General features: G+C 40.7%; 1 protein-coding gene across 1 annotated transcript in view; it reads left to right on the forward strand.

Annotated features, from left to right (window-relative positions):
- The window catches only part of LOC129621734 (adhesion G protein-coupled receptor E2-like), a 39,564-nt gene continuing 12,794 nt past the window's right edge, over positions 1–26,770 (forward strand). Inside the window, exons 1-10 of the mRNA XM_055538507.1 lie at positions 1–67; positions 3,249–3,302; positions 3,835–3,954; positions 7,205–7,351; positions 11,632–11,678; positions 11,775–11,852; positions 12,261–12,438; positions 17,351–17,458; positions 17,643–17,863; positions 18,049–18,228. Coding sequence (XP_055394482.1) covers positions 1–67; positions 3,249–3,302; positions 3,835–3,954; positions 7,205–7,351; positions 11,632–11,678; positions 11,775–11,852; positions 12,261–12,438; positions 17,351–17,458; positions 17,643–17,863; positions 18,049–18,228 — 1,200 coding nt within the window. The remainder of the gene's footprint in view (positions 68–3,248; positions 3,303–3,834; positions 3,955–7,204; positions 7,352–11,631; positions 11,679–11,774; positions 11,853–12,260; positions 12,439–17,350; positions 17,459–17,642; positions 17,864–18,048; positions 18,229–26,770) is intronic.

The following is a 26,770-nucleotide window of genomic DNA, read 5'->3' on the forward strand; positions in this document are numbered from 1 at the left end:
ATGTCTTCTGTGGCTGGACTTGCTGGTCTCTACATCATGAAAAACGGCTATCTAAGGTTGCTTCCAGGTGTGTAGAATTATAATACGGTGTATAGACAAATAGAGCTGTTTGGGGACTCTATCCAGTCTGCAAATATTCTCTTCTTTCTTTCATCCTTGATATTTAACTTGCTTTCCTACTATCTCTATAAGGGATAGACAAGTAGAAATTTTAAGGATATTAGCACACTGATAGTAAGTTTCAAAGGAGAAAACTGGTCAAACTTACTTCTGGGCAAATTGGAGACTTAAAGATATCTCATTTTGCCACCTGTATTAGTCCAGGTTTTCCTGAGAAAGAGAATTCACTGGAATGTTTAGAGAGAAGGAAAGAGAAAGGGGTTTATTGAAGGAACTGGTTCATGGGACTGCAGAGGTTGGAAAGTTCAAAATCTACAGGACAGGGAGGCAGGCTGGAAACCCTGGGAAGACCTAATGCTGCTTCTCAAGTCTAGATGCAATCTGGAAGAATTCTCTCTTCCTCAGTGAGGTCAGTCTTTTTACTATAAGGTTTTCAACTGTTATTTGGCAAAACTAATACAATTTTGTAAAGTTTAAAAATAAAAATAAATTTAAAAAAAAGAAAAAAAGAAAAAGGATCACCTATATAATGGAGAGTAATCTGCTTTACTCAAAGTCTATGGATTTAAATGTGTGTGTGCATGCGTGTTTAATCTCAAAGTCATCTCAGATTCTTTGGGAACTGATGGACTGTAATCCACCAGGCTTCTCTGTACATGGGATTTCCCAGACAAAAATACTGGAGCAAGTTGCTACTTTCTTCTCCAGGTGATCTTCCCAGCCCAGGGGCTGAACCCACATCTCCTGCTAGGCAGGCAGATTCTTTACCACTGAGTGACCTGGGAAGCCCTGCTTTAAATGTTAATCTCATTTTTAAAAAGCAAAACAAAACTCCGCAGCAGCATCTAGACTAGTGTTTGACAAAATATCTGGGTACTATGGCTGAGACAAGCCTGGTAAACTTTTTTTTTTTTTCAGAAGAGTATAAAACCAACCTATGTGAAAATTCTAATGGCATAAGAAAAACACCATTACTTAATCTATAGGCTTTATGTGGGATGGAATGATTTGAGGGAAACCACTCCAGTATTCTTGCCTGGAAAATCCCATGGACAGAGGAGCCTAGTGGGCTGCAGCCTATGGGGAGGCAAAGAATTTGACACAACTGAGCGACCAACACTTTCAATAGTGAATTGGTGAAAAAACAGTATCAGAAAGGTCAGCTTAATTCTGATGAATCTTTATTTTCTTCACTGTTTAGAATAATACCTGTTACCTAGTAAGTCAAATGTTCCTTACATGTTGTCCTCATTGCTTGTAAATTGTTTTCTGGTTTTTATGAGAATGGCCATATTTCTTATCTTCTGATATGTAGAACATGACTTTCTTAATTCTGGGCACATTTGGGGAAAATTCTGTGCAGACTCACAGATCGTAAAAAATTTTCATAGGGTTCACTGGCTCCCATGGATAAGATAACAGACTCTAATACATGCTCCACATATTGCCTATAAGAGTAAATTTTATCTTTGCACCCATAGTTATTTTCTTTTTTATTCGTTTTTTTTTTTTTTAAACTTTCATTTTGTATTGGAGTGTAGCCAATTAGGGGCTTTCCAGGTAACACAGAAGGTAAAGAACCCACCTACCAATGCAGGAGACATAATGAGATGTGGGTTTGACCCCTGGGTCAGGAAGATCCCCTGGAGAAGAGAATGGCAATCCACTCCAGTATCTTTGTCTGGAGAATTTCATGGACAAAGGAGCCTGGCAGGCTGCAGTCCATGGGATTGCAAAGAGTAAGACATGTCTGAGTGATTAACACACACACACATATGTCCAATTAATAATGTGATAGCTTCAGGTGAACAGTGAAGGGACTCAGCCATACATGTACATGTATCCATTCTCCCCCGAAATTCCTCCCATCCTGGTTGCCACATAACATTGAGCAGAGTTCCCTGTGCTATGCAGTAGGTCCTTGTTAGTTATCCACTTTAAATATAGCAGTGTGTACATGTCCATCCCCAACTCCCTAAATATCCCTTCCTCCATTCTTCCCACCCCACCACCCACCCCCCAGCAACCATAAGTTCATTCTCTATGTCTATGAGACTCTTTCTGTTTTGTAAGTTAATTTGTATTACTTCTGTTTAGATTCCACATATAAGGGTTATTTTCATAACAGAAAACTTGATAGTAACTCATTTTCTCAGACCAAACTGGGAGATCAAGAAAAAAGGCTGTGCTCTTGATACACTATAGCAGGACCAGGAGTTCACTTGGAAGGAACCATAGAAGTCATTGGACTTCCCTGGTGGCTCAGATGGTAAAGAATCTGCTGAAATGCAGGAGACCCAGATTTGATCCCTGGGTGGGGAAGATGCCCTGGAGAAAGGAATGGCTACCTACTCTAGTATTCTTGCCTGGAGAATTCCATGGACAGAGGAGTCACCTTGTGGGCTACAGTCCTTGGGGTCACAAAGAGTCAGACATGACTGAGCCACTAACTCTTTCAGTTTCATAGAAGTTATTGGTGCTATATGTGGAGAGGCCATTTAACAAGGTTATAGTGACTCTACCTTAGTTCTTCTACCTTAGAAGTTTCCTTAGTTCTTACTTCTCATATGCTCTAAACTCCCTGTCTCCTGATTCCAGGGCTCCATGCCCTGCTGACATAATTGTGAGCTAGGGCTCCAACTCAGGGCTGTTTCATTTCTACTACCCATACCCATCTGTGTCATGTATGTTAAACGTGAAGAGAGATCCTGAAAGAGAAACCTTCAGAGCAGATTTCTGCCACTGTCAGAGAACAAATAACCTAGGTACAACAATCTAAAGAACTTTCTCCTCCACAATTTAACACTTCCACTGGAAGAGGTTGGAATTTCAAAGATGTGTTGCTAACATCAGCTGTCGGTCTATATATTGCCTGTCCTTTACCTGTAGCACCTGATTTTTCCATGAGGACTGTGTCCATTGTTGACTGACTCCTCAGGGAGACCCAAGACTCAGGTGAAAGGCTGAGTTCTTGATTCTGAGTGCAGTACAGGAGAATATGACATGCCACTGGAAAGCTGAAGGATACAGGGCTCAGAAACACATCCCCAGGTGGCAATGGCTATGGGGACAGGAGATGAAAATGAGTGTGACTCTACCCTGTCATCTTTCTGTTTTTCTGCCCCCAGGATTCTTGATTCTGCTGTTTTTGCCATTGGAATCCACATCTTTGAACAAGAAACGTAAGTTTGTTCAGCCAGCCCCATTAGTGACATAAGCTGTGGAGCATATGCTGGGGTCTGTGTCCTCTTACCAACAAAGGAAGAAGAAAGTAGGCTTATGCTGAATGTAAGGTCCAGACACAGTTTTATGAATGTAAAAGAAGCTATTCCTCCCCACTCCAACATGCTCAGAAGTTTTTGTCTCTTCCTATTCCAAGAGAGGGCTTCCCAGCTGACTCAGTGGTAAAGAATGTGCCTGCCAATGCAAGAGACACAGGTTTAATTCCTGGATCATGAAGATCCCCTGGAGGAGGAAAATGGCAACTCACTCCAGCATTCTTGCCTGGAGAATCCCCTGGAGCCTGGTGGGCTAAAGTTCATGGGGTCACAAATAGTCAGACATGACTTAGTGACTAAACAAAAGTAACTTCCAATGGAAGCCATCCCATCCTTTCCTTCCCTTCCTCTATTATTAGATCACCAGCCTGAAGCAGGCTTTGTTCATTCCTTGACAATTCCTTGACCTCCATCCCCACTGCTTCTTCCCTCACAGCCTGTGCTTGGTGGTGCCCTCCAAACCCTCCATGTGTCAACACTGATGCCTGCCGCTGCATTCCAGGATTCAGTTCTGTATCTGAGGACAGCTTCACCAGCCCCTTGAAGAGTTGCCATGGTACAGAGCCTTGGGGTGGTGGAAATGCTCAGACAGATTTGGGGAGAGGCTGTGGTACATCTATAGCATTCAGCTCTGAGGGCAGCACAGAAGCACCTTGTTGAGAATAAGAAAGGAGACACTTTAAGAAAGCATGAAGGAAGTGAGCAGTCCCAGAGGGGCTGCAAATTTAATTGATACCAACAATGGAAAAAAGTCCTGTCCTCCACATCATCACTAACACTTGTTCTTTCTTGTCTTTTTGATAATAGTTATTATAACAAGTGTGAGGTGATATCTGGTTTTTATTTCCATTTCATTGATTGGTGATGTTGATCACCTTTTCATGTACCTGTTGGCCATTTGGTAGTCTTCTTTGGAAAAACGTCTATTCAGATCATCTACCCATTTTTTACTCAATCACTTTATTGGTTCTTTTTTTTTTTTTTTTTTTTTATTTTTAGACTTTACATAACTGTATTAGTTTTGCCAAATATCAAAATGAATCCACCACAGGTATACATGTGTTCCCCATTCTGAACCCTCCTCCTTCCTCCCTCCCCATTCCCTCCCTCTGGGTCGTCCCAGTGCACCAGCCCCAAGCATCCAGTATTGTGCATCGAACCTGGACTGGCAACTCATTTCATACATGATATTTTACATGTTTCAATGCCATTCTCCCAAATCTTCCCACCCTCTCCCTCTCCCACAGAGTCCATAAGTCTGTTCTATACATCAGTGTCTCTTTTGCTGTCTCGCACACAGGGTTGTTTTTTGCTATTGAGTCATATGAGTTCTTTATATATTTTGGATATTAACCCCTTATGTATGTATGATTTGTAAATTATTATCCGATATTGTAGATTTTCTTTTCATTTTTTGGATAGATTCCTTTGCTGTACAGTCTTGCCTGATAGCTCAGTTGGTAAAGAATCTGTCTGCAATGCAAGAGACGCTGGTTCAATTCCTGGGTTAGAAAGATCCTCTGGAGAAGGGATAGGCTACCCACTCCAAAATTATTGGGCTTCCCTTGTGACTCAGCTGGTAAAGAATCTGCCTGCAATGTGGGAGACCTGGGTTCAATCCTTTGGTGGGGAAGATCCCCTGGAGAAGGGAACAGCTACCCACTCAAGTATTCTGGCCTGGAGAATTCCATGTGTTGTAGAGTCCATGAGGTGGGACACGACTGAGTGATTTCACTTCATTTTGCTGTACAGAGCTGTGTAGTTTGATAGAGTCCCACCTCTCTAGTTTGCTTTTGTTGCTTTGCTTTTGCTGTCAAATCAAAAAAAAAAAAAAAAAGTTATTACCATGACCAATGTCAAGGAGCTTATACAGTATGTTTTTTTTCTATGAATTTTATGATTTCAAGGTAGCCTGAGTTTTGTAATTAGCAAATTCAGCCTCAAAGAGATTGAGTGATGTCCAAAGTTATATAACTAATAAGGTAGTAAAAACAGACCATGTCTAAAGCCAAGGAGTTTTTATTCTTCAAAAAAATAGAACCACAAAAGGAAATTACTAAACATAAAGTTAAGATGAAAACTTTTGTTATGGATATTTTACTGCAATTTTTTTTAATGAGGGAAAAGAAAATTATATGATTTTTCATCAAGAAATATTCTTCATCTACTCAAAATAGTCTGAGTTATTGGTAATAAAATAAATTATTCCTAGCATATTTGAAACAATGAGTGAAAAAAAAAAAAGAAAAAACCAACAATATTCTAGAATACTAGAATTCTGGGTGATTCCCCCCCCTTTTTTTTTTTTTTACTTTTTCCCTGTTTGCTAAGTATCCATGTATTATTTAAAATTTGGGAGAAAGTAAATTTTATTAAAGAAAGGAAAAGATGTTGCAATTACTGCACAGCCCTTACTTGACCCTGGAAGTATCCAAAAGATTCCTTTGTAAACTTGCATGTGTGTGTCTCAAGGAGATATGCAGACTCTTGAACATGGAGACGAAATCTGGCTGCTGCTGTAACTGGATTCCAGCTCCTTCCTTGGACTACACTTGTCAGGTTGAGAATCTCCCATCCTTATGTCCTCTCCTTCCAGCATTCATTCCCATATGCCCCCATTCACTCCTCCCTATCCCTCAGCCTTTAATATGGGTCTCCATCTGAGAGGAGGAAATCTCAGTTGATCAGATGCGGGCTGAACAACAATTCCTCAGGTGTGCACATCTCCCCCTTCCATTCATATCCTTATGTTAATACTACCCACAACCTGGACCTGGGGCCTTAGAAGGGAATGTCAAAAGTCTGGATAAGAAACTCTGACCTGGGAAAGACCAGTTGTCTACCCTGACTGATCATGACCATGTGAGTCCTTCCAGGCTTTAAACGTCTTTGGCCCCCTGACTGGAAGGAGATCATATATGTACAAGAGCCAAACATTCTATTCCTGAATTTTTACTAAGTTGCTGTAGTTTTTAGCATTGGTGTCCAGCACTTGCTCTATGGTTCCCTGACCTATTCCAAGGGGACCTGGCTCATGGGCACCTTTCCTCCTAAGTTTGGAACAGGGAGAGGTAAAATGCCAGAGAATACCTGCAGCTGTGAGCTGCTTCCTCTTTCCCATGCATAACAGGCTCTGATAAAATGGGATTTCTACCGAAGTGGAGAGAGCAAGTCTCCCCTAGAGACATCCTGGGGAATCTCAAGAAGTCTTAACATGAGAGCTGAGGGAGCGCTTGATGAAGATTGTGGGGTGTACTAGGACTGCTATGACTAAAGTGGAGGTGGAGGGGATCAATGGGTAAGAGCCTGATCACCTACCCCTAACCTCAGCTGTAAATGATGGATATCACTCTGGACAGTCCTCCAGCCATGACTGCCTCCATTTCCTCAGCATCTTGGGAAGCCTTCAGTGTCACTGTCACTCACAGTTAGGAATGACTGGAGCTCAAATGCATGTCTCTGATGATGCAAACAGCAACCAAGAGGATGGTCCGGAACCAAGTCATTTTTTCTGTCTACCTCAAAAGGCTTGCAGCGGGGAGGCAGACCTCCTTTCAGTCCCCATATGACACAGCAGAGTGTTTGAATCAAGGTACATGCAGATCCAGTCAGAGAGCAGAGATGAGCAGAACAGCAAGCCAGCTTTCTGGAGCAACTGATGCTAGTTCAGCCTAACCCTACAAGAGCTAATGAGGAGCTGAGTCAGTTCAGTCTTGTGTCAAGATCAGGACGGAGGTGAGTGCCATGTGAATTCACAATGGAATTCATACCTTTGAGAGGTGACATTTTGTCCTATTGTGTTCCAGACATCAACAAGTGTGGACCATCATGGAACGTGTCCTATGGAATATATGTAGACTGCCAGAACTTTAACAACACAGAGGGTCGATGCAGAGGAATCATAACTCTTTCTCAAAAAGAATTTGAGGACGAGTGTACTAAGAAAATGTTTGGTAAGAAGGAATCCATTTCTTTCATTTCCTCATTCATTAAGTTTGGCCACTTACTCTAGGCCACAGAGGTCTGTTCTCAGCACCTACTTGTATTCCCTCTCTCTCCAAACCCCAAGGGTCAGAACCCCACATAGAGTGTCATTTCTGTAATATTGGATGCCCCCTTGACACTTGGCATCTTATTTTCTCAAAATAAACAGAAGAGTGGTATTCAAGACATTTCAGGAGTTGATGTCCAGTGCAATGAGTCCCAGGGAATTATCTGTATTCTTCATCATTAATTGCCAACATGAGACCTTTCTCACCTGGATCCCATACAGATTTGAGCAAGCTAGGGGTCCTTTCAGACTCTTCTGGAATGATGGACCTGAGAACTCTGTCTAGAAATGTTGGAAGGGGGATATTCAAGGGTGGTCCCATCTTCCCCAGCCAGCCCTGCCCCTGGGTAACCTTACCCAGTTCCTTGGCCACTCAGCCTTTGTCTATTTCACTATGCAAGTATCCACCATGCCCCTGATCAATAATTTCTATTAACAAGCCTATGGGAAACTCAAATGACTGGGACCGGGAGGATGTTATGTCAGAATGGGTATATGACATGAACCACACCACATATACTCAAAGTGGCTCCCATCTGGCATAGGTGGAAAGAGAGAGTGTCACTGGGCTTCATTGTCCTGGCCCAACTCTCTACTTAGGAGGTCAACAAAGGCCCTACATTGACTCAGACCATTTGAGCCTTGCGCAGAAGGAGCCCACAAGTTTGCATCCCTAGCTGGATGCCCAGGGCAAAGAAGACAGAAACACCAGCCACTCCTCATCCATCAGCACCTGCTTCCTTCTTCAGCCACCCAGCCCTCTCACAAAGCTGGCCTCACTCAGATGATGAGTCTTACCATTTCATTTCAGTTTGGAAAACGCCTTCCAAGGGTACAGGAAATGGATCCTCACAACACCAAGTCTGCACGGCTGGAAGTAGACCTCCACTGTATCCCCAGTCTGGTCCCCAGTGTCCAGGAGCCTCTAGCCTGTCTGGCATCATCTTTACACGCCTCACCCCTTCCTGAAAGCATATTGATGGTCCTGGCTCAGGGATGGGTCTTGGACCAGCTTCATGGAGCTAGAGTGTGAGCTAGCACGGACGGGAGAGCACTATTCTTTCTACAAACGTGTAGCACATGAGGTTCCACAGGGGCTGCGTCTATCAGTGACTGATCCCTCAAGAGGCTGAGAAATGGAGGGGAAGTGTTGATTCCTTGATTCCAAGTAAAGTACAGGAGCCTCAGGAATGTTGCTCAGAGTGATGGGCTATAGAGCCAGAGCCATCCAGTAAGAAGGCAAAGGCCATGGGGATAGTGGTTGCAATTAGAGCTCAACTCTCTCCTCTTTGTCATCTCTGTCTTTCTGCCACAGAACTGAATCTACTACTGCTGAAGACAAAGAACACTGCAGTCCAGAACCTTAAAAGTGAGTCTCTGCACCCAGCCTCATTGGAGACGTAAGCTTGAGAGTGTGTGCCATGGTCTGGGTCCTCTCACCAATAAAATGGGGAAAGGAGGTTTATTCTGCAAAAGTATCCTCTAAGGATACTAACAGCTGTTACTCTTCCCCATTATGTCCAGAGTTTTCTGAGGCTTTTCACTCCTAGTGGCAGCCATTCAACACTTTCCTCCCCTCCTCTACTATTGGGTCTCTAGCATGAAGCTGACTTCTTCAGTTTCTTGGGTCTTCTGACCATGATTTTCATCCACACAGCCTCTATCACAACTCGTTGTGCTCGGTGGTGCCCTCCAAACTCCAAATGTGTTGATGCCAACACCTGTCGCTGCATTCCAGGATTCACATCTTCAACTGGGGAAGTCATCACCAGCCGCTCAGAGACTTGTGATGGTACAGAGGCTTGGGGGTGGCATTAACTTGTGGGTGGCATATGCTTGGGGGTGGTATATAGAGATTGTGTGAGGACACAATGGGACCTCCAGAGCCCTCAGCCATTGGAGCAGCTCAAAAGTATTTTAACAAGCGTAACATAAAAGTGACAGCACAGGAAAGTATGAGGGGAGTGGGTAATCTTGTTTTCATGATCAGCTGGGAGAGGGCTGAGAGCCGACACAGCAGAGCTGGGCTACGACACAGGCTCTTTGACAGTTAGGAAGTTGCTTTCCTCTTTGTGCATTATTTGCTAGTCTGTAAACCAGAGGTAGTCGTTGTACCTACCCCATATGGATGAACTTAGATTTAATATTTACCTTAGTTAAGAAAAGCTAAAGTTTCAGTTCAGTTCAATTCAGTTGCTCAGTCGTGTCCAACTCTTTGCGAAACTATGAACCACAGCACACCAGGCCTCCTTGTCCATCACCAACTGCCGGAGTCCACCCAAACCTATGTCCATTGAGTCAGTGATGCCACCCAACCATCTCATCCTCTGCCATCCCCTTCTCCTCCTGCCCTCAATCTTTCCCAGCATCAGGGTCTTTTCCAATGAGTCAGCTCTTCGCATCAGGTGGCCAAAGTATCAGAGTTTCAGCTTCAACATCAGTCCTTCCAATGAACACCCAGGACTGATTTCCTTTAGGATGGACTGGTTGGATCTCCTTGCAGTCTAAGGGACTCTCAAGAGTCTTCTCCAAAACCACAGTTCAAAAGCATCAATTCTTCAGTGCTCAGCTTTCTTTATAGTCCAACTTTCACATCCATACATGACCACTGGAAAAACCATAGTCTTGACTAGATGGACCTTAGTGCAGAGAAAATTGTCAACACATGAGAGCTATTATCGTCATTCATAGTGTTACACTATTATTATTATCATTATTATGGCAAAAAGAAAGGAGGGGAATAAATGAACCAACAGAAGGAAAGAAACTCCCAGGAGGAAGCTCAGGCTCTCTCACTATCTCAAGCTCACCAGGAGCTCCTCCTCACTGACCATTGTGGTTTCCCACATCAATCCTCACAGCAGACCCAGGATGCTAGCACACTTAGATTTTTTTTCCCCACCTTCTCCCAGTATGCCCAACTGTCATATTTTATTCTAGGAGTTTTACATTTTCAAGGCAGAATCTTTTTTTCAATAATCATATTTGGGCCCAAAGAGCTTAAGTTATATATCCGAAGTCACACATTTAGTAGGGTCATAGAACCAAGATCCAGATCTAAAATTTAAAGACTTTATTTTCAACAACATAGGATCATAAGGGAAATTGTATTGCTTAAAAAGTTAATAAGATGGTAAATTTTATGTTTTATGAATTTTACAATACTAAAAAGTAGGGGAGAATTATACAGTTTTTACAAGAAATAATCCTTGTCTACTGATAAAAGTTTTTTGATGGACATTTATTGCTACTAAAGAAAAATATTCTTAATATGTGCAATATGATGAGAAAAAAATTTTGAAGAAATTTCTAGGGATCTGTGTAATGGACATAAGAGTGATTTTCTTTCTTTCTTCTTTTTTTTCATGTTTTAAATTATCTTTGTTTTCCAAGTATCCATGTGTTACTTAATATTTTTTATAAAAGTAGATTTTATCAGATTTTGTCAACAAAAAAGGTCTTTGACTGATGTTCAGTCTTTCTGTCACTCTAGAGGTATTCCCAGAGTTTCTTTGATGCATTTGTATGTGTGTCTCATGGAGATTTGTAAACTGCTGAACATGGAGAAGAGATTTGGCTGCTAGTCCCAGCTCCTTCCTAGGAGCACACTTGTCAGGTTGAGGAATTCAGATCTTCATATCCTCCCCTCCTCACACCCCATTTCCACTATCCTGCACTCAATTCCATCTCATCTCATCAACCTTTAAGACAGGTCTCCAGTGACTGCCACTATCTAAGAAGACAGGAAGAAGTCTCAATGCCCAGTTAGAGGTTGAACTTGAATCCCTCAGTTGTGCATCCCTCCTATATCTTGTTCTGTCTTACTGCAGACCCTCCACCTGGGTCTGGGGCCTTAGAAGGGAAACCCTTAGGTCCAGAGATGAGGACTCTGATCTGGGGGGACCAGACAGCTGCCCTGACTCATCATGATGTCATGAGTCCTGTGAAGCCATAAAGTCTTTGGTTCCCTAATTGGAATACACTGGATCAAGCATTCTGTTCCTTCTTTTTGATTCATTCTAACGTTCATGGTTCTTGTTAAACTGTTACTCTGAGGAACCAAATATTCAGGAATTAATGTCTGGGATGGGACCTGGCCTGACCTGACCCCAGATCCCACTCACAATATACACACACACAAATGCTCTCACCCCTAATGATCCACTGTACTGTTCCCTGCAGAGATCTCCATCCACACCTGGACTGCACCCTCAAGTATCAACAGCTCGGTGAGTGGCCCAGCAGACAACACGCAACAGGAAATCCCTCCATATAGCCCACCTATTTCCCCCAAGTTCTAACCTCCTCATATTCTTCTCCCCTAGATGCTCTCCTGCTTCTTCAACAGAGTCCAGAGTCTTAGTGAAAATGTGGAGTCAGTCCCTGTCCAGGACACTATCCAGGTAAGGGTAGGACCCAGGGAGGCAGGTGGAGGCTTCCCACAGGTCCTGTGGGAAAATCTGGTCCAGGAAGAGATACTTCAACATAATGGTGCACTGCTCCGAGGCCCTGCCTCTCCCAGGGTGGGTGGGAAGTGTGGACATGTGTAGTCACTCCCACATGCACCTTTTAAAAACCTTTAATCTTGCAGCTCCTGAATATTAGGCTTGTGTCATCCTTGGCATTCATGTACAAGATTGACCTCAGAATGGCTGGATTCCAGATGCAAAGACCACCCAAAGAATCCTACCTGGCACTGCCTTTATCCCTCAAACAGTTTCCAATCTCTGTTTTCTGTGAGTGAGTGGGTAATGGCTTCATACAACCTCTAAGGTGTGTGATCTACTGGCTCTGTGTCCTTATCTCCACAGAACCTCATACAGGGGGTGGATGAAATGCTGGAGGCCCCCCGGGACCTAGAAACCTTGCCCAACTCAGAACAGCACCTTGTGGCCTCTAACCTGCTCATTGGCCTGGAAACTGTCTTGAGAAGACTGAGCAAGTCCCTGAACAATGAGCCACTGCACTTCAGTTCACCTTCAGGCACAGGTAATTACCTGGAACAGCCTCCAAGCTCCTGCTCTGCTCATTCCTGTTTCATTCCTTTCCCAACCTCACTAGAGCCCAGTGACCAGGGTTGTATTTCAAGTTGACCTCATAAACAAAAATAAATTTTAAAAAATAAATAAATTATTGTGCTAAGCAAAACAATAAGACAGAGGAAGACAAATACCCTCATTTCTCTAATGGTTCAGATGGTAGAGTCAGCCTGCAATGCAGGAGACCTGAGCTTGATCGCTGAGTCAGGAAGATCCCCTGGAGAAGGGAATGGCAACCCACTCCAGTACTATTGTCTGGAGAATCCCATGGACAGAGGAGCCTTGCAGTCTACAGTCCGTGGGTTGCAGAGTCAGACACAACTGAGCCACTAACACTTTCAAAAAACTATACAAACACCAAGGTCATCAACATAGAGAACAGATTGGTGATTGCCAGAGATGAGGATAGCAGTATAGGAAATGGTGCAAAGAAGTCAAAAGGTACAAGCTTCCAGTTAAAAATAAGTTACGGGAATGTACAACATGGTAACTATAGTTAATAGTACTGTACTGTGTATTTTAAATTGCTATGAAAGTACATCTTAAAAGGACTTACCACAGAAAAATTTGGAACTCTGTATGATGACAGATTTTAGCTAGTTTTTGTGGTGATTGTTTTGCAATATATTCAAGTATGGAGTCACTATACCTGTCAATTATACCTCAGTAAGAAAAACATAAATGAATAAAATTATATATAATATACACTTTCATTGCAAATAAATTGTGAGCATAAAAATAATGATAATGAAAAGTTTAAGACAAAATAGAAATCGTTACAAAAGGGAAAATTTTTAATTTGGTATAACATAACTTTCTCATGTTATTTGTCATGTAGGTATAATCTGTTTCAATTGAGTATTTGTTTTGTTTAGCACAATTATTTATTTATTTTTTAAAAATTTATTTTTCTTTATAGTAGTTTCAGGAGTATAGCATAGTAATTTGGTATTTTTACAGAATACACTCCATTACAAGTTCTTACAGGACAATGGCTATATTCCTTATCCTAAACAATATATCCCTGTTGCTTATCTATTTTAAACATAGCTGCTGCTGCTGATGCTAAGTCGCTTCAGTCGTGTCCGACTCTGTGTGACCCCATAGACAGAAGCCCACCAGGCTCCCCCATCCCTGGGATTCTCCAGGCAAGAACACTGGAGTGGGTTGCCATAGCAGTTTGCACTTATTAATCCCACAACCCTAACTTGCCCTTCCACCCTACCATCTCCCTTTTGGTAACCACTAGTTTCTTTTCAATATCAATGAATCTGTTTCTGTTTTGCATATATTGGTTTATATTATTTTTATATTTCACATAGAAATGATATACAGTATTTGTCTTTCTCTATCTTACTTATTTCACTAAGCATAATACTCTCTAGGTCCATCTACAATGTTGCAAATGGCAGAATTTCATTCTTTGCTGTGGTAGATTAATATTCTATTCTACATAATCACCACATCTTTTTATCCCATTCCTCCACTGACAGACACTAAAGTTCACAATTTTAATCAAAGTGTAAAATCTAGTAGCATTTAGTACATCATAAGGTTGTACTTGGAGAAGGCAATGGCACCCCACTCCAGTACTCTTGCCTGGAGAGTCCCATGGATGGAGGAGCCTGGTGGGCTGCAGTCCATGGGGTCACTAAGAGTTGGACACGACCAAGCAAATTCACTTTCACTTTTCACTTTCATGCATTGGAGAAGGAAATGGCAACCCACTCCAGTGTTCTTGCCTGGAGAATCCCAGGGATGGGGGAGCCTGGTGTGCTCCGTCTATGGGGTCACACAGAGTCAGACACGACTGAAGCGACTTAGCAGCAGCAGCAAGGTTGTAATCATAACCTCTATTTATAAAATAACTTCAACTCTCCAAAAGTAAAAACTGTAGCCACTAAGCAAACACTCCTCAATCCTCTGTTCCGCTGGTACCTGCCAACCACTGATTTGTTTTCTGTCTCTATGAATTTGCCATGCTGGAAATTTTGTATAAATAGAATTAAAGATATATGACCTGAATGTCTAGCTTCTTTCACCTAGCATAATGTTTCCAAGGTTCATCCATGTTGTAGCATGTATCAGTATTTCATTCTTTTATGGCTGAATAATAATGTATTGTACATGGATGTACCTCCTTTTGTTTATCCATTCATCCATTGATGGACTTTGGCTGACTGCCACCTTTTGACTGTTGTGACCAAAGCTACTATGAATGTGGTGTTTCTTTTCTGTGCACCTCACAGCATATGGAAAGTAGGATCTTAATTCCTTGACCAGAGACCAAAACTGTGTCTCTTGCATTGGAAGCACAGAGTCTTGGAAGCACTGTACCACCAGGGAAGTCCCTGTAGCATAAGTTTTGGTTTGAATAACCGTTGAATAAAGTTCTTTTGGGCACATAATAGGGTGTAAAATTGTTTGGTGATGTGGTAGTTCTATTTTCAGCTTTTTGAGGAACCACCAATCTAGTTTCCACAGTGGCTATTTCTTAATTTTACATTATCAACAGCAATGTATGAGGGTTCCAATTTCCTCATCCTCAGCAACACATTACTTCCATTTTGCTTTCTTTTTCTTGTAGCCATTCTAGTGTGTGTCGGGTGATATCTCATCATGGTTCTATCTGCATTTCCCTAGTGACTAAGATGTTGAACCTCTTTTCATGTCATTGTTGAATTTGTCTATATTTTATTGGAGAAACATCTACTCGGGTATTTTTCTTTCTTTTCAATTTCAATTTTTTACATTTGGTTGTTAAGCTATAAGAGATCTTCATAGATCTTAATTTAGATCCTATCAGATATGTCTTTGCAAATATATTCTCCCATTCTGTAGAGTATCTTTTTACTTTTTTGTGGTCTTTTCACTTTAATGAATAGATATTTCCATTTTGATGAAGTCATATAATCTATTGGCACTTTTGTTGCTCCTGCATATTTTTTCCATATCTAATAGTCCATTTCCAAATCCAAGGTCAGGAAGAGTTACTCATGTGTTTTTGTCCTACTTGTTTTAGTTTTAACTTTTAAATGTAGATCTTTGAGCCATTTTGACCCCAATGGGTCTTTGACCCATTTCTTTATTAAAATTTATTATATGAAGTAGGTCACTGAATTCCTTCATTGCTTGTGGAAAGCTGGATGTCTCAGCATCATTGTTGAAGAGATTTTTCTTTGCCCATTGATGGTCTTGACACCCCTTTGTGAAAATCAACTGACCATAGATGCATGGATTTATTCCTGGATCCTCAGTTGTTTTACTGCTCTGTATTCATATAGCAATTTCCCACCATTTTGAATACTGTAGGTTGGCAGTAAGTTTTGAAATCAGAAACTGTAATGCCTCCAAATTTGTTTTTCACCTTTAAGATTGCTTTGTTTATCCAGGTCACTTGCAATCCATTATGGATTTTAGGATGAGCTTTCCATTTCTGCTGAAAATTAATTTAATGATGTCAGAATTTTGATACAGATTGCATTGAATCCATATACCATTTTGGGGACTGTTGAGATCTTAATATGATGGTTCTGATCCATGATCACAGGATGTCTTATGATTTATTTAGAGTATCTAATTTCTTTCAACAGTCTTTTGTAGTGTTCAATATACAAGTCTTGAGTTTCCTTGGATAAAAATTTTACTTGTATTTTGTTGACTATTTGTGTATCTATGTTCAAATTGACATTAGTTTATTGGGATTGCTGTGATGCATTATCTTGTTTTGTTCTTGTGATAATGATGGTCTCATAGAACTATTTAGGTAGAGCTATTTCTCTTCTATTCTATAGAAAAGTTTACAAAGGATTAGTATTAATTCTTCCAGAATGCCTGAGAGCATTCACTATAGAAGCCATCTGTTCTGGTCTTTTCATTTTGTAAAGTTTTGGATACTGATTCAATCTACTTGTCTGTTACTGGATTGCTCTGATTTTTCCATTTTTTTAAATCAACTTTTTGTATTTTGTGTCTCTAGGAATTTCTCCATTTTATTTAGGTTGCATTTCATGTTGTTGAATAATTGCTCATATGTTCTCTTACAATCCTTTGTAAATTTAAATGATATATGTATATACCACTATTATTGTACCAAATGATATTGCTTAAAACAATAATATCATTATTTATAATATACATTATTATAAATATTATTTATATATCATTGATAAAATGATACATAATCATTTATATGATTGCACAATCATTAAATTATTGCATAATCATATAAATGATTATACATATAAATCATGATATGTCATATGATTTAGATATTTTGACATCATATTTAGATATTATATAAATCAATGATAAAAAATATATCATTTCCTGAGCTGCCACAGAAGCCCATATAATATAAATTATGTAATATATAAACTGTCTACATATTTATATAATACATTAAGGGGCTTCCCTGGTAGCTCAGCTGATAAAGAATCTTCCTGAAATACAGGAGACCCTGATTTGATTCTTGCATCAGGAAAATCCCTTGGAGAAGGGATAGGCTACCGAGACTAATATTATTGAGCTTCCCTAGTGGATCAACAGTAAAGGTTCCAATATTAATCCAAAGTTTACAATGCAGGATACCTGGGCTCTATCCCTGGGTTAGGAAGATCTCCTAGAGGAGGGCATGGTATCCCACTCCAGTATTCTGCCTGGAGAATCCCCATGGACAGAGGAGCTTGGCAGGCTACCGCCCATGGGTTGCAAAGTTTTGGACACGATTGACCAAATAAGGGCAGCACACAGCACATAATATATTAAAATACTTATTTTTATGTATGCAAATAATGGTAGTATGTGTACAATCATAGCCACAATTACTAATCTAACTCCCTTCTATAACCCTCACAACTCAGAAATGTCGTTGAAGGCACAGGATAAAGAAGATAAGAATGTCACCTTGATTCAGAATAACATAAAGATGATACTGATCTGGGATGCAGTGCATGAATCTAATGACTCAGGTAATGGTTGTGGCAGGGTACAGATCCCTAGGAATTCAAAATGGAACACGATACTCAAAGAAGCAATACACAGAAATGTATACTTTAAAGGAAACTATGGGTAATGGTGGGGCCACAGGGAAATAGTTCATTAAAGGAGGAGTCATGGATATTCCAAGATATCAACCTTGCCCTTGTCCTGCAGATCCCATTGTGGTGGGCCTTGTCTCCATACCTGGGATTGAAAAGTTGCTGGATAAAGTCCCTCTGATTGTGGATGCTGAGGAACAGGCAGTTCCACATGAGACACATGGGGAATTGCTGCAGGAAATTCCCCCTATCCTGCTGTCAGATGTCATATCTGTTTTTATCAGCAACAGTAACACACAGAACCTCAGTTCTCCAGTCAAATTTGTCTTCAAACATGTGAGTCCTGGGGGGATAAAGCTGTGGGTGTGGGAGAGACCTGAGTCCTGGGCACAGCCTTTGTGCTTCAGGGATGTCCGTCACAGGTGCATCATATCCCAAGGAAATTCCATCATGAGCTAGATTTGGGTCAGCATTTCTGAGCAACAGAACCACCAGCTCAAACCTACTTCCTGTTTCTACAGTCAAGGACCCCTGAAACAAAGGGGAAGGTGCACTGCGTCTTCTGGGAGCAGGGCCAGAATGGAAGTGGCCATTGGGCAACCAGAGGCTGCAGGACGATGGACAGCAGAGACGACAGCACCACCTGCCAGTGCACCCACTTCAGCAGCTTTGCTGTCCTCATGGCCTACTACGATGTGCAGGTGACACCCCTCAGAGGGGCTGCATTCAATATCTTGATGTGGAACAAATTCTCACACATGTAAAACCTGAAAAAAATACTGTCTCCCAGTTATCGCACGTCAGTGATCTGGCACAGTATAGCGGCGATGTCTGCTCAAGTTCTTCCAAGGCTGAAATCATTCTTTCAGCCTGGACTGCATTCTGATCTGAGGTTTGCAGTCCTCCTCTAACTCTCTAATTTTGGGCACAATTCAGTTCCTTGTGGTGGTAGGACTGAGGTCTCCTTGACTTCCTATCTGACAACAGGTGTCCATGTTTAGCTCTTAGGGGCTGTGGGGATTTTCTCCCTGGGACTTGGAAACGACGAACCTGAAAGAACAACACTAGGACAGTCTCTTGCAAGGACTGGCAAATTTATTTCTGCAGTCAAGCCTTTTTATAGAAGCCGGAGCAAAGAGCTTAGAGTATATGGCCAGCAGAGCACGTAGTGGGTTAAGACATAGTCAGTAAAAGATATTTCAAGGACAGCTCCTTCTAAATGACCCAGGTGTTTATCCCATGATCCATTTTCTCAAGCAACATCTTTAATATTATTAAATCTTGGCTCTGAGCATAGCTAAAAGCAGGAGATGTTTTTCAGCTATCGCAAAGCCTGAGTACTCTGGCCCTCTGCCATTTTCCCAAGGACCTTCTCCTTCAAGGCTATTTTGCACTGCACTTCCCAACAGGGGCTACCTGCATTTCTTCCCATGTGGACCTCTCTTGGGAACTTTAATACAGTACAAAAATTAGTTAGTATTTTCCTTTTGTTTTTAGTTTAAGCATGGCAGCTGCTAGTTGGACTCCATTGTGAGAGGCATGGAGTCTTGAGTAGAGACATCTGTATCCTATAATCAATGACAGAAAAAGTAGGGTGATTAATATATATATATATATATATATATATTAAAATGTTGCTTCCTGAAAACCAAGTTCTAGGGTCTAGGGACAATAGGGTTTTAGTTAAAGTATCGTAAAATTGAGTGCTGTACAATTCCTTAGGTACCTCAACTTGAAAATTAGCTATTTGTTGTTTCAACAGATTGATGTCTAAACTTGAGTTGTCTGTGAGATCCTGCAAATGCACTTTAACTTTATCCCAAGGATACTCAGTGCTTTTATAAGGCATGTTAGTCAGACAAAAAGACGTAAAATTCCAGTGACAACGTATATGTGTTTGGAAAGTCAGTTGCTGCGTTTGATCTCCTAAGTGGATTATCATAATTTGTAACTCATTAATTCATGTTTGTAGTTGCTGATCTATCTGGGCTTGTCGAGTCCAAAGATCATGAGAGTCTTTGTGCCATGCAGTGATAAAATCATGATTTTGTATAGAATTGTGTAATGCCATACCAGACAGGGTTCCTACTGTAACAATGGATATTAGACTAAGAATGCCAGCAATAATCCACCCTATTATGTGCTTTGACCTTTTCAGACCATTTCTGAGCAGACCTGAAAGGAATATAGAGTTGGTCCATGGCTCTGTTAAATTGACAGGAAGCCATAGTTCAGACCTCTGCTTGACAATAGTGATGTTGGCATTGTGGTAAGAAATAGTATGGTTTAAACATGTATATAAAGCATACGCTGTACAATTAACAATTTTAGCAGAAAGATCTATATCAAAGTTACCTACAATAAACATGTATGGGAGGTGCACATAAGATTGGATACAACCTGTATTATTATACATAAAGGTATAGTTTTGGGGTTTTAAAGCCTTCACAGTCCCATGTATATTGGCAAAGTGTTCCAGTGCAGCAAGAATCTTCCAAATATGCCATTGTTCAGGTCCTATAAGAGGGACTATAATTCTGGGCCGAGGTGGAGACAACCCTCCATTATACTAGTTTAATAATACATCCTTATCAGTCCAAAAGCCAATATTGGTCTTATGGAATTCCCATGTGTTGACTCTATGATACCAGGAACAGCTATGATTTTTTTCTTGCTCCTCAGAACAATTCATAAATAACCCATGGGACCCCCAGTCCACGAATTTGAATATGGATTGATTTTGTTGTTTGATAGAAACCTTCCTGAACTGTCCCCAACAGTCAGACCAATATAGTGGTTGAATTGATCGTTTCTTTCTCCAAGATACAGCATCACATATTAGTTCTGCAGGCTGGAAAAGTGAGTTAGTATAGTTAGCTATTTGTCCAGGATAATGTCTTTCAGAACCATTTAAGAGGAAGGATGCAGTTGCAAACATTCCTATACTATAGGTGGAAACACTGTGTACAGAGTAAGCCCACCATTGTGGGAATATAGTCATGCACAAAGAGTGAGCTCCGAAGCATATAGGTAGTGTTTTGAATCCAATTGAAACATTTATCTTTTTTCTTTCATCTTCTTTGTGAATTGGCCTCTGTGCTGACCATGGGGCAGAGAAGTGCAGACTATCGTTGGTGAATACCATAGGGGCCTTGTCAACCCAATCCATTATGGATAACAAAGGTGGATTAGGTATATATGCCCAATAAACATATTCCACATTGCCGGGGTCCAGCCCCAGCTGATCCAGGGTATTCGAAGGAGAGACGGCGTAGGCGAGGGTCAGGGAACAACTGCTTAATTAAACGTTAATTAAGGATATAAAGAGTAATAGAATGAGGATAGCTCAGTAGGAAAATTCAGTGGAGAAAAGAGGCTGAGTAGCTTGGTTTATGCGGGGGACCAATAAAACTTCAAGACAAGAAGCTTGCACCACTTACGTAGGCCGCAGGCGTCCTTCCGTTCTCCCGAAGGAGAGGAGACACTGAGGCCTCCCCGGTCGGATCTTAGAAGCCCAGGCATAATTAGTAAGCATGGTGGGTTCCGCGCTCCAGATGGAGACTCAGCCAGAGTGAGAGAGAGACATGGGGAGACCAGTCTTTCGAGGAACTGATCCCAATTCTTTATTTTCCATGGTCTACTTTTATACACTGAGATGTTATGCAAAAGTCACGCGGGGTCAGCAGTCCTGACTTTTACCAAAGTCAGGTGCTTCATACAAATGTATACACAGGTCTTGGGGTGTTACATCATCTTCTGGCCAGGGGGCCTGCTAACAATTTATGACCCTCTCCTTGTGACAGCAGTCAGTCAACCAGGACACTTATTTCTCCAGGGGTGATTATTCTTAAAACAGACACCACCCAAATAAAGTTACATTCCTATAGGGAGAGGGTGTAGTGGGTTTTAGTTAAGGAAAGAATTTACTTAGCCTAAGGTCTAACGTGATTAATATCAAAGGTTAATACTTATTTCTTCTATATATTCATTAATGTGTATAAGGGCAGGGGATGTGGAGACTTAGCAACAAACATTGGCTCAACAAATGAAAAACCCTTCATCAATACAATTTCTAATCAGCCCATTATACTTATGGTTTTCTAACTTTTCTAAGGAACCTGTTTTTAGAAGGTTTAAAGCATCTCGTGCCTCTCACAGTTGGGAGGCTGTGAGCAATCACATGTGGCCGGACAAGCCTGTCAGGCAGGCTAAAGAACCTTCAGAGGAGTTTGTAGGTTGAAACACTCCTATCACGCCCAGGAATTATTATTAACTGGAGCTCTAGGTTAACGCCTTCTCCGAAAGAGGTGATGGGGGACAGCCCCCCATAAAGTCAGAGGTGTAGGTGAGAGCACAAAGTAGTAAAGTAGGCAGGCTCTGGTTATGGGGGTAGATGCTCGAGGATTTCCAGGGGGACTCCTGAGGCTCGATCCCACCTTTGCGTATGTCGAGCCTCCTTCCTCATGACCTTTGCCATGGGCGGAGTGCCTCACGCCGGCCCCCAACACCACATTTACCCCAGAGGAACAGGAAAGAACAACTAACATTGCCAGAAATAGCTTATCTGGAGTCATAGGAGTTCTAGTGTTCTTCAGTGTTTGCTCAGCCTGATGAATCATGTTTTTCATTTGAGCCCATATAGGGTAAGGATTCAGACGATGGTGTTTCCTCATTGGCTCCTCCAAGGTCATTGATGAGACCCTTCGTGTCAGCTTTGTCATTTGCCAAGGGAGTCCAGTCTTGGGGTCCTTCTCGGTAATGGACATGGTGAAGGGGAACCCAGATTTCCTCTCCATCTGCAACGACAAGACCATAACATTTGCCTAGGAGTCGTAAGATTCCTGGCAGCCATTGATTAAATTGCTTATACCATATTGATGTATTTATTGATTTCTAATTTGTTGTTTTTGTCTTCTGCAAAATGTCTATCTGCACGAGTGTTAGAATAATTTTCTGTTAAGTTTAAGAAATTTAGGGAATAAAGAGTTAAAGATAATAATAATTGAGGGTTCATAGGATAAGAAGTGTATCTCCTCTTCCAAATTCCCCCTTTCTGTTTTAATAAATGAGTCTTTAGGGTGTGGTGGGCTCTTTAAATAATGACTTGACCCTGGGGATTATAGAGTATTCCTGTAATGTGTGTGATGTTCCATTCCGATAAAAATGAATGAAATGAGTGCGAGATAAATGCAGGCCCATTGTCTGTTTTCAGGACTGAAGGAATCCCCATAACTGGGAAGGTGAGTAAGAGTGCGGAAATGGCGTGTTTGCTGGATTCTGAAGAGACAGGTATTGCCCAGATAAAGCTGTAAAATGTATCTACTGAGACAAAAAGCAAAGAAAACTTTCTTAGGGAGCAGTGAGTGAAGTCAGATTGCCAAAGGGAATTAGGTTATTGCCCCCTGGGGGTTAACTCTTGAAATCATAGTTCGTAAGTGCAGAGGAGCACAGACGTCATAGGTTTTAATAATATGCCTTGCTTCAGTGAGGGGAATATAGTATTTAGAGTGCAATCTGTTAGCATTGGTATGAAGATTAGCATGTTCGTCACTGGCAGACGTAAAGACGGGAGCTATGAGCCTGTCGAAGGCATCATTTCTTGCAACCAGAGGGCCAGGTAAACCTGAATGAGCATGTATATGTGCAATGAAGAAAGGTTCTGTACGTGAGAGAGTTAAGGCTTGAGTCTGTGAAAAGAGTATGTAATTCTTCATCTTGATTGTATAAAAAGGCAGTAACAAAGTTGGGGAAAAGGGAAGCAAGGTATTTGGAATCAGTATATACGTTGAAGGATAATGGTTGAAGAGACAAAAGAGCATATAAAACATAAAATTCAATTCTTTGTACTGAAGAATAGGTAGTGGGTAATTTCTCTTTGATATTAGGGCCAACAATCCCTGCTATGCCTTTCTTGTTGCTGTCAATGAAATAGGTGGGTGCATTGGAAATAGGCTGGGATGCAATGATATTAGTTATAATGAATTTAGTACATTGTAGAAAGTCCCATAATTTTCTTTTTGGCAAATGAAATGAGATAACATTTTGAAAATCATTTAATGCTATTTTCATGGTCCGGTTATACTGTAAGGCAATTTGCAATTCCTTTTTTGTCAAGGGGACGTGTATTGTATATGGATCAAATCCAGTCAAAGTTTGTACATGGCTTCTCCCTGACATGATAAATTGCCCTATTTTCTCAATATACAATACGATTTTTTTTAGACTGTTTAGTGTGTAAATATACCCATTCTATTGGGCTGTGTTGAGCTATAATTGCAGTGGGCGAATGTTCAGTGGGGAATATATATAAAGAAACCGGTTGATCATGATCTAGCCAAGTTGAGAAAGATTGTTGAATGTGTTCCTCTATTAAGGCTAGCTCTTCTCTGGCCTCTTTTGTTAGCTGCCTAGGGCTATTAGGGCTAAGGGATCTCTTTAAAATTTTAAATAGATTTTGTAAGGCATAGGTGAGGATGCCAACAGATGGCCGTAGCCAATTAATATCTCCTAGCAACTTTTGAAAATCATTCAGTGTGCGTAGAGACTGCACAGAAATTTGAGTTTTTTGAGGTTTGATTTTAGATTCTTCCATAACATGTCCTAAATAATTAAAGGGTGCTTTCAATTGAATTTTATCTGGCACAACAAGCAGGCCATGATTTTGAAGAGTAGTAGTAACTTCATTATATAACTGTTGTAAACAGAGTTCAGATTCCATGAAGAGAAGTATATCATCCATGTAATGAATTATGAAAGCAGTAGGATATTAATCTCTAATGGGTTGTAATAAAACAGATATGAGATATTGGCAAATGGTAGGAGAGTTCATCATTCCCTGAGGTAGAACCTTCCATTGAAATCTTTTAACAGGAACCATGTGATTTATAGAAGGAACTGAAAAAGCAAAGCGTTTTCTATCTTTAGGATGCAAAAGTATAGTAAAAAAGCAATTTTATAAAATAATAATTATAGATTAGCCTTTTGGTACCATGGAAGGGGAGGGTAATCCAGGTTGTAATGGCCCCATATGAATTATAGTATTATTAACATTTCTTAGATCTATCAACATTTTCCATTTTCTTGATTTCTTTTTTATTACATCAGTTTCATCCACTCCTAGTAGTCTAGAAGAGTCACAATTTTACCCCAATCAAGGGGCCATTCTTCCACTCTAATGATTGAAATGTTAGCTCCAGTATCTAGCATTCCTGTGAAATTTTTTTCCTGTATGTGTAAAGTGAGCATGGGTTTCTGATGTTCCTTTAACAAGGTGGATAGTGCAGCAGTAATGTTGGTACTACCAAAGCTTCCCTGCCGAATTTTATCAGATGCTTTCATTGGTTTGACATATGGTAAAAGTAATAATTGTGCAAAATGTTCCCCTTTTTGTAAATATACATTCCCCATTTTCACAACATTTACCATAACATGTATTTCCCCTTTATAATCTTCATCCATAACATCGGTCAATACCATTAAACCTTTCATTGTGCAGCTGTTATGTCCCAAAATTAGTCCCATCGTCCCGGATGGAATCAGGCCATAATATCCAGTGGGAATTTTGTGGAGGTTATATAATTCCATTAATTATATGTCATAAGGACTAGGTATATCAGTGCAAGCACTCTTAGATGTAGCTACTTGTAGCATCATAATGTTGGGTCCTCCTTTTGTAATGGGGCTAGAGGATGGCCCCTTTATTAATTTCCCTGTTGTTTTTGTTGACCCACCGGGGGTCAATATGTTTCCATCCTTATCAAATTTAGAATGACATTCATTCAGCCAATGGAACCCCTTTTTATATCTTGGACATACTCCTGGGGGTCTCTTCTTATTAGAAGTAGTATTATTTTTTCTGGTCTGTGTTGGCAGGCGGCATTGTTTTTTTCATATGGTTGGCCTTCCTGCAGTTAAAACATTTGGCATTAGTAGCTTTCTGTACATTAAAAGTTTCTAATGTCACCAATTTTGCTCTATGGGACATAGATCTGATATCCTTACAAACTTTCAAATATTCCATAAGAGAGCCAGTCTCTTGAATTGGTCTAAGCACGGATTGACATTCCTCATTAGCATTTTCAAAAGCAAGTTGTTTTAAAATAATATTTTGTAAAATCACATCCTTAATAGATTTTTGATTGCATCCTTTAATTTCCCTATAAATTGAGAATATTCCTCCTCATGTCCTTGAATAATCTTAACAAATGAACCATCAGAGTTCATGCTATCAACATTTGCCCACGTCCTGTAGGCAGTTTCTTTAATGAAATATAACATCTGAGGGGTAATATTAGCTAATTGCACAATCATATTGGCCATGGATCTTGTTCCAGTGAGTATATCATAGGTTAAATTGGCAGGGTTACCATGATATTGCTGGTCAATCATCATTTGTTGGGCCTCATCATTAACCCATATTTGCCATTGAAGTAATTGTTGAGGATTTTGAACCATCTTTGCTATTTGAAAAAAATCATATGGCATCCAATGATCAGCCCATCCTCTGAGGAGTTCTACACAGTAAGGAGAAGTAGGTCCATACAGAGTGCATGCTTTCTTAAAGCTAGACAACATGCCAAAATCTAGATTAGCCCAAGTATTTTGGCCTTGGGCAGGTTGATTAAACTGTAGTGGGAAAGCAAAAGTGCAAGCAGGCATCTCCCAAGAAGGAGTGAAATGATTAGTATGAGCAAAGTTAGCAACTGCTGCTACAGGCGGAGCAGAAGGAAAAACCTCAGATTTGGGCAGTCCATTGAATGAAATGACCTCTGTTCTAAGTGGCTTCAGTTTTGACACATCCTGTATATATATGTCTCTAAGTTGTTTTTCTAAGGATTGTGTCTGATTGAGCATAACATTCTTTTATCTCAAAGCACCTTGCATATCTTGTTCCTTAAGCTCATATTCATGTAAAGACTGAATAGTCTTTACTTCCAAATCAACGTTATGCCCTTCAATTTGTTCTATGATAGCCCGTATGAGTGACCATGTAACCCTTGCTGATATCCTCGCAAAACATTACTTTCAACCCTTTTCTACATGTCTAGATTGAGTGTCCCCTCTTCTGGGAACCATGAATTGTTCCAGTAAAATATGATATCAGTCATTCAATTGATCCCTTGAAATATTAATACCATTTTGTTTCAGAAAATGATGCATTATAGAAATGAAAGGAATCTTATTGCTATGTTGTCCCATCTTGCTTACCTCTTTCTGCAGGGCTCTTTGCTTTGTTTAGCCTTC

The sequence above is a fragment of the Bubalus kerabau genome, chromosome 1 (genome assembly GCF_029407905.1).
Source record: "Bubalus kerabau isolate K-KA32 ecotype Philippines breed swamp buffalo chromosome 1, PCC_UOA_SB_1v2, whole genome shotgun sequence".
In the NCBI taxonomy this organism is placed as follows: domain Eukaryota; kingdom Metazoa; phylum Chordata; class Mammalia; order Artiodactyla; family Bovidae; genus Bubalus; species Bubalus kerabau.